The 8235-nt window shown below is 39.0% G+C and overlaps 2 protein-coding genes across 2 annotated transcripts; one reads left to right on the forward strand and one right to left on the reverse strand.

The window, feature by feature from the left end:
- Positions 1-336: 336 nt before the first annotated feature.
- On the forward strand, positions 337-3120 carry LOC149028388 (GABA transporter 1-like). Its single transcript, XM_089136241.1, has 7 exons — positions 337-729; positions 1037-1159; positions 1463-1557; positions 1636-1822; positions 1946-2076; positions 2187-2402; positions 2518-3120. Exons 1-7 carry the CDS (start codon positions 498-500, stop codon positions 2911-2913), a joined length of 1380 nt encoding a protein of 459 aa, XP_088992367.1. The 5' UTR covers positions 337-497; the 3' UTR covers positions 2914-3120.
- Positions 3121-3245: 125 nt separating this feature from the next.
- LOC149028389 (DNA-directed RNA polymerase V subunit 7-like) lies at positions 3246-7183 on the reverse strand. The gene is made up of 3 exons (XM_089136254.1): positions 6971-7183; positions 5888-6431; positions 3246-5561 (listed from the first exon to the last, which is right to left on the reverse strand). The coding sequence occupies exon 2, from the start codon at positions 6420-6422 to the stop codon at positions 5892-5894; it is 531 nt and encodes a 176-aa protein (XP_088992380.1). The 5' UTR covers positions 6423-6431; positions 6971-7183; the 3' UTR covers positions 3246-5561; positions 5888-5891.
- Between the last annotated feature and the right edge of the window lie 1052 nt (positions 7184-8235).

Raw genomic sequence — 8235 nt, forward strand, 5'->3', positions numbered from 1 at the left:
ATGATAGAGATGCTACCGATGATCGGCTGCGGCATCTCTACCTGCACCCCGTAATGCAGTAACAACACGTGGCAACACAGGGGTGCCACTGATCCAATCAAGTTTACTTCACTGGGCCCGCAGAGGATCTTTGCTGGTTTTTAATGCGTTTCGTCAAGGGAACTTTTGATGGTTTGAACTTTGAAGTTCACACCGTTTGACTTTTGATGTATACGACCTTACAAGTTACAACTATCAACTTGTGTGGGACCCACTTCCTGACTTCTGGGCTTCTGGCTTGGTATAATAAGAAGACAAATACCCCTTGCTTGCACACACACACCCAAAAAAATAAAATTCAACAAATTGGACTTAAAAAGATTGTGGTGTGTCGTGGGAGAACTTCCCTCTCTCTCTCTCTCTCTCTCTCTCTCCCTCAACAGTTGGGATTCGAGAAGAATGAGACTATAAAGTTATCAGCCAAAGCTATCATCAGTTGCAGAAAATCCAAGCTATACATGGATGCTGTAAAATCCCCAGAAAAGAAAACAACAACAGTAGAATCGGCCTCAGAAGATGGAAAGACTGGCTGGGTAGACACAGAGAATAATGGAGGACAAGCTATTTCTTCTCTTCATGGAAGGGAAGGGACTTGGAAGCACGCCGCTTTCCATATCGCTACTACAATCGCCACTCCAGCAGCTTATGCGCCTCTACCGTTTGCTCTTGCTTCCCTGGGTTGGCCTCTTGGTAAGATTTCTTCAAACCTCTCATTCATAACTCAATAGCAGCACAGTGACTGAAAAACCATACCAGTTGGTAAGCTTAGTATCTCAAAAACCCTTTTATTTGACTCTTGCCTTCAAAATGAACTCAAGAAGAGAGTCTGAAGCCTTAAACTTTCTAGCCCATGAAGTAACTTTTGATAATTTCACCAACTTCAAATCCCTTGGATTGGAGCTTTTGACTCTGTAACTAGGGGGAAGTGACTCTGAAACATCGGGGAAAATCCCTTCGAGAGATTCCTATAAAATCTGATATCTCTGTTTTGGTTCAGGTGTGAGCAGTTTGGTTGCTGCAACACTAGCAACATGGTACTCTAGTCTTCTGATAGCTGCTCTGTGGAAGTGGAACGGGAAAGAACACACTACCTATCGGCATCTCGCCAAGAGTATCTTTGGTTGGTATCAGCCCCTCTGCTTCTTCAAAATATGATCATGTCCAATACTTCAGGACTGTTTTTATGGAGGATTTTGTAACTCATGTTAACAGATTGGATTGAGTATTTCAGCAAGGAAGCTAGTCTACAACATAAGTTACCTTCTAGTCATTGCATCCCATTACATTACACTTTGCTCTTTGTATAGTTCAGGGCTAAGGCTCCTCTGCTTACGTCTCTTAATCATGTTTCAGATGATCTACTTATAGTGCTTATGTTCCTTATGTTGTGTTCTTAACTGGTATTATCTTCTTATTTTTGAAGGGCCCTGGGGTTACCGGTCTGTTGCATTTTTTCAGCAGGTGGCTTCCCTGGGGAATAATATCGCCATACAAATTGCTGCTGGAAGCAGCCTGAAAGTTAGTAGATTATATTCTCAATCATGGACTTACTCCCAGTTCATACTATAACTAAGACACACTCCTCTGTTCATGCAGGCTGTTTACAAGCACTATCATCCAAATGGAAACTTAACCTTGCAGCACTTCATTGTCTTCTTTGGAATTTTTGAGTTACTGCTATCACATCTTCCAAATATTCACTCACTGCGATGGGTGAATGCATTGAGCACTCTCAGTACAATAGGATTTGCTGCCACAACCATTGGCGTGACCATCTATGATGGTATACCTTAGATCCTTTGCTCTGTCAATTACTCCATGGGATTGAGGAAGATCGATCATAAAGCTTTTGCAAGGTTTCTATTGGATGGTCACTCCTACTCTAAATACTTGTTTTCTTTTGTAGGCAAGAGGACTGATAGAAGGAAAATTAGTTATGGGTTACAAGGAAGCAGTTCTACTAAGGCATTCAAAGCCTTCAATGCTCTGGGGATAATTGCCTTTTCGTTTGGAGATGCAATGCTTCCAGAAATACAGGCATAATAAACTTGTGAAATTTATTAGCTGACCACCTCTTTGTATATGATTTCATCACATCATATTCTCCCGTTTATGGACAATTAAAACTTATGGGTTTTTCTAAACAGGATACTGTGAAGGAACCTGCCAAGAAGAACATGTATAAAGGTGTTTCAGCAGCATATACAGTAATTGTCTTGACTTATTGGCAGACAGCCTTCACAGGCTTCTGGGCTTTTGGATCAGAAGTTCAACCTTATGTCCTGTCTTCCCTCACAGCTCCACAGTGGGCAATTGTCATGGCTAACATTTTTGCAGTTATTCAAATATCAGGGTGTTATCAGGTACTTCAAATTTGATTGTTCAAATATCTTCTGTTATGGATGTTTCTCATTAGTAAGCATTAGAACCTCATGGAACGAGTTCAATTCCTTCTCAAACTTGAATCTCTGTATTCAGATATACTGCAGACCAACTTTTGCCTGGTTGGGGTGCAAAAATAGTTCCAACAAGGCTGAGGGACAGTTTCATTTCAGAAGGGTAGCTCCATATGTCGCTCTTCGGTTGGCTTACATGGTTATCATCACTACAATTGCAGCAGCCATGCCATTCTTTGGGGATTTTGTATCAATCTGTGGAGCCATTGGTTTCACTCCCCTGGACTTTGTCTTCCCTGCTATAGCATTTCTAAAAGCTGGAAAAATGCCCAAGCAATCAACCCTTCGCAATTTACTTAAGGGCCTCAACATCACCATTGCGACCTGGTTTTCCATTGTGGCTATACTGGGATGCGTTGGGGCAGTCAAGTTCATCATACAAGATGTCAACACTTACCAGTTCTTTCATGACATGTGATTTGGGTTTAACCATTTCTTCCCTATTGTCTAATCTTCTTTACAAGAGATCAATATTGCACTTGGTGCATTCTAGGTGACAAACTTTTCTGGTAATTTTTACTTTTCCTCCGACTTGGTGAACATGAACCAAACATCTCCCACTTGCAGCTCAACCGTGATGGCACAGAAAGAAGTTTTGCTGAAAGATTCTGAAGATTGAAAAAGTTCGTTCAAGAAATGTACAGTACTGTGTATAATCTACAGAGATGATATTCTTGTGTTGTTTTAAAAGTTGGTTCGAAGTTCATATGATTTTCCTATATCCTCATTCTTCAAGTAGCATCATTTGCAAGCAATCGATTTTTCCTCCAACGAGAAACCTGCAATCCATTGGAACCAAATGGATATCCACTAGCAGAGGAGGATCTGCTATAGCCACTGCTGGAAAAGTTAAGCCTAGAAATGCTTGTAGCCAATAGAAGGAAAGACCGCTGCTGAATTCTTCATTAAGGATTACTGGTGATAAGAATACACTTCTAAGTTTATCAAATATACTAAGACCTATTTATCCAAAGACCTATTTATCCAAGTCAAGCTAGAAAACTAAAACAGCTGATCAATGTAGTCTGGCTTTGAGAAAGTTTTGAAACAGCATTTGACGCAAATCCACTGTTCCACCTGACAAATACAGCAACTTGGCGAACTGATTTATTGAGAAAATTAATGTGACATGCTTCAATAACAAAGATAGAAACAAGAGGACCTAAAGAGAACTATGGCATAAAGAAATAATCCCAACCTCACAAGAGAAAGAAAGACAAGTCTAGAATAACCAACTTAGCTAGTTAGTGGTGGAAAGATGGAACCTTGTACAGACTTAAAGTGGCAGACACAAGGTCTAGTAGCCAACTTAGAACAGCTGCAAAAAAGAAAGAGAAAAGCTAACTGAGGCAAGTAACAGCCTGACAGAATTGCGATGATTCGGGAAGACAAGAAACTGGAAGTCACCCTGTCCAGGAATGTTGGACGCTACCATTCCAGTCTGCCAGCAAGAAAATCAGTAAACTGTGCCTCTAGAATTGAAAAACAAAAAGGACCAACCGTAAAAATGGAAAGAAAGTTTGTTTATGGCAAACCATCAAGGATAGAGAATGTAAACCAATACAAAAAAGAATGACACAAGTAACTAGTACATTCAAAAAGAGGGCCCTAATAATAATCAAACAGAAGGAAAAAAAAAACCCAAGACAGTAGCAAAAGAATGAAAATACAAAGATGTCACTAGTAATGAGAACAAATCAAAAGCCAATGAACACTGAATATGCAATTCATTTGAAAAATGAGTCCTAAACCTACCGAAAACCAATTGGGGAATGAAAATGAATGAACTATTAGGACAAGGGATTTTAAAGGAAAAGTGGAAGAAAGTTCTCCAAGGGGGGCCACACTCCCCCTACAGAGAACATCGACCTAAGAAAAATAAAAGCAGCACAATAAGGAATCATTTGGGCACTCATGGGAGAGGATTTTCATTATCCTAAATCTGGTGCTTGGGAGGGCAAAGATCAATCTCCAGAGTACACGGTGCACCAGACTTGAGAAAACAATTTCCCATGGTATATTTCCACATGGAAAAACAAATAACATGTGGTGATGCTCTAGCAACGTAACATTAGCCACATACTCTTCTAATTTAAAACAATTTCAATCCAGAAAGAGTACTCTTACAAATAGGTAAAAATCTGTGACCATGGGAATGCACATAACCATTGAACTAAAATTATTAGCCAAATTACCAGCACAAGCTACTCAAACAAAGAAGATGGAGGGAATGTCTTCGACCATTCAAACTGTAGACAAAACACATGACATGACCGGCTGGCAGTTGCAGTAACTCTTTGTAGTGCATTTACTGATCAATCAGTGAATAAAACATGATGTCACAGCTTAAAAAAAACAACTAATATACAACCTAACTTATTGTTGAACTCAATTTTGCATTTAATAGGCATTTTAACCACAGGTTAACTTAGCATCCCAGAACAGGAATGGACTGAGAGATTAGGAAAAATTCAGAGCATCATACAGTGACATTGAATCGATAATTCTTAGGGCCAAAGTGCAAAATCAGTCACCATAGAACAAATTAAGATCTGCATACTAAACATAGAGTCAATGCAAACCTGACCAGAACCAAGCCAGAGATTTCAAAGATGAGAGAGAACAATTGGAAATAAAAAGTCCAAAGTTCAGGAGGCATGGAATCCACTTGCACACACAAGTTTCTACTATAGCGTAAATGGAACCAAAGACAAAAGTAAAATCTGCATAGATACATGGAGGATAACAAAAAGCAAATCAACAATTTCACTGTACATAGATTCAACAGAATCACTGAAAACAACTGAAAGGAACTGAAACAGAATATGAAGCACAGGATTTTCGGAACAGATCAGTTGGATAATCCAAGACAAAATCAAGTTCAAGTTCCTCATCCAACAATCACTAAATAGGATCCATAGATTTGGTCCATTAAAACCACTATGTGGAAGAAGATCCCAGAGCCATCCACATGGATGATGGAGGTTCAATACTTTCTACATAGCATCTATTGGGGTGATAGCTTCTCTGTCTTCTTTTTACCCCTTCTTCAGCCTTCTATTCAACCTGTAACCATTACATACAAACTTCATGTGATTATCAAAAATAATAATAAAAACAAATAAATAAAAGCACAAGATCCACCATTCATCCCAGGCTTAGAACTTCCATGATTGAAATTGATGCTACAGACACAATTCAATCTAAGAGCAACCCCACAAGACTCTCGGCCTTTTTATTCATGCATCCCTCTCCATAGGCATCATTTTCAAGCTTTGTCAAATAACACCATTTAGGGATGTTGTTTCAAACCATTGATAATAATTATTCTTCACCTCCAAAATTACCGAAGAAATTGTAAAAAATAAACTTTAAGAAGGAAATCAACTTACCAAATCAAGAAATAGGCCCAAGAAAATCACCCTCCAAAGTGACCACCATCTGGAATTCCCTATCTGCCTCCGCCCATTTGGTCCCAAGCACCATGAACCGTACCATTACACCTTTCTCTATCTTTGACTGTTTGTCATTTAGAAAGCAAGGATTCTCTCCAGGAACATATCGGTAGTCTGGCATTTTTGTGGCAGACAAAAATATTTGCTCAATGGGTCCGCATTTCAAGAACACCCCTTGTTTCATAAGTCGGTCAACAACACCCTGCAAAATCTCCGCTTTAAATGGTTTGAAGGTGATGCAAGAAAACTGCACAGGGAAGAGTACATCCCCTGAGTCCAGTCTCACTTTCCCTTCACCTATGCTATTTAAGGTGGTTAGTGCAAGGAAGTAACCATGATCCTTGGTAGCCTTCCTGGTGGCAAAATCCTCCAGCAAGCGTAGAATAATGGAGCGTTGCAGCATCAGTCCCTTCCCGTCCAAGTGCTCCGGAGTAATCAATACATTCCAGTTCAATTTGACCTCGAGATACATTTTTAATTCCTGTCAAAAGAACCCAATAAAGAACAAGTTGGATGCCCATTGTACGCAACCTAATAGAAAAATAATCAGAAATTCAAAGAGGAGTAGAGTAACACCACTACTGCTGCAACACTTGATACCCTTGAACACTAAAGAGCAGATGCAGCTATGCAACAACAATAATTAATGCATTACTAAAATTATAGAGGAAGAGCCAAGGGAAGAAAAACAAAACGCAGAGCAGAGAAAAATGCTTACATGCAGAATATTCCTAGAATCAGACACAATAACGGGAGAAAAGGTGAAATGCAACAAACAAGGAGATTCTCCGCAAAGTTAGAAAAAAAAAAGAGATAAACGTAGATGTCGGTCTAGTGACTAAAACAATCAAGGAGAAAAGTCCGGGTCTACCCAAGCTTCATAAGCTAGGGCTTTTAATTTCTGATGCATTTTAAGGCGTTGTTTTGCCCATTTCATCTGCAATCCCCTCGCTACCGAGGTCTGCCTTGTAGCTAAGATTAGAATTTAAGAAAAAGCGAGCTGTAATACTGAAAACCAACCTGAAATTGCGAAAAAGGCGCTCAAATAGTACTGAGATTGACTCAGAACAGAACAGTTTAGAGTGTAGGAACTCTGGAAGATTTAGAAGAGAAACGAAGGGCGAAAACCCTTGTAAAATCCCAGAAGCGAGTCGTTGATTCTCTCCGGTTAAGTACTCATTTCTCAGACTCTCCAGGAGAGATAGCGCCAAAAAGCGGAGGCAATTTTTTTCTTTTTCCAGTGAAGGAAAAGCGGAGTTATTTTTAATTGAAAGAAAGAAGAAAAAAAAAACCGAGGCAAATCATGAAGGATTGACTGAGATTCTAATCCAACGTCAAGATAAACGTGGCTGATGAGTTATATGAAAGTGCTAACTATATATTAAATATATTCTTAAAAAAAAAATATGAATATATAATTCTTCACTCTCTCTCTCTAACAGATTTTTTGACAAAAAAAAAAGTTAATAGATTTTTTTTATGAATAAATAATAGTATTAACGAAAGAGGAACAAACAAAAACGGTCTTTAAGAGGAAGATCGGAAAAAAGGGTTAAGGCCCCCAGGGGACAATAATAAGCTTGTTCCTTGGGATATTATCATCAATCAGGGAATGGAAAAAAACTACAAGTCTAGTAAAAACATCAAAATAGATAACATTTTGAATCATATCTTTCGAGCAGGATTTAAAAGTCCATCTCCGAAGATTACGCTCCCACCATAGATGATGAATAGAGGCATTGAACACGAGCTTACCAACCAAATTGCAAATAGAAGAACCTAGAAAGCTTATCAGAATTCAAGACCACTCACTAACAAACCCAAAGGATTGCCTCGAACGAGACCAAATATAAGATAGGGCTTTTTCCAAATAAATCTGGAAAACGAGCAAGAAAATAAAAGTTGATCAAAGTCCTCCGAACCATTCTAACAAATGATGCACTTTAGATTAACACGGATACGACGATCAATAAAGAAGGATTGGATACGAAGGGCATGGTTAAGGACCCCTCCAAAGAATAAGAGAGCACCTAAAGAATGTGGTATTTAAACCAAACCAGGGGAGGCCCGGGAATTTTGAGTTATGGGCATGGAGAAGATTCCAAGCTAAAGAGGTGGAGAAGGTTTTGGATTAGTAAATTGTTGACAATGTAGATATCATTTCCTTTGAAGGTCGGTCTCCTAACTAAAAATCATACATTTCTCTGTATTTAATTTTACATTTTCCTTTCATTTGATTGCTCCCAGGATTCGATCCTAACATGAACATCTTCAAAGCTTAGGCT

Source organism: Hakea prostrata, chromosome 1 (genome assembly GCF_041222555.1).
Source record: "Hakea prostrata isolate BN-2017 chromosome 1, UWA_Hpros_2, whole genome shotgun sequence".
NCBI classification, from domain to species: Eukaryota; Viridiplantae; Streptophyta; class Magnoliopsida; order Proteales; family Proteaceae; genus Hakea; species Hakea prostrata.

Excerpts from the sequence above, each read along its gene's own strand:
- LOC149028388 (XM_089136241.1), top strand. The coding sequence starts at position 498 with ATGGATGCTGTAAAATCCCCAGAAAAGAAAACAACAACAGTAGAATCG. Across the intron at positions 1,160-1,462 it reads TCTCGCCAAGAGTATCTTTG|GGCCCTGGGGTTACCGGTCT; the intron begins GTTGGTATCAGC and ends TTATTTTTGAAG. Across the intron at positions 1,823-1,945 it reads TGGCGTGACCATCTATGATG|GCAAGAGGACTGATAGAAGG; the intron begins GTATACCTTAGA and ends TTTCTTTTGTAG.
- LOC149028389 (XM_089136254.1), bottom strand. The coding sequence starts at position 6,422 with ATGTATCTCGAGGTCAAATTGAACTGGAATGTATTGATTACTCCGGAG.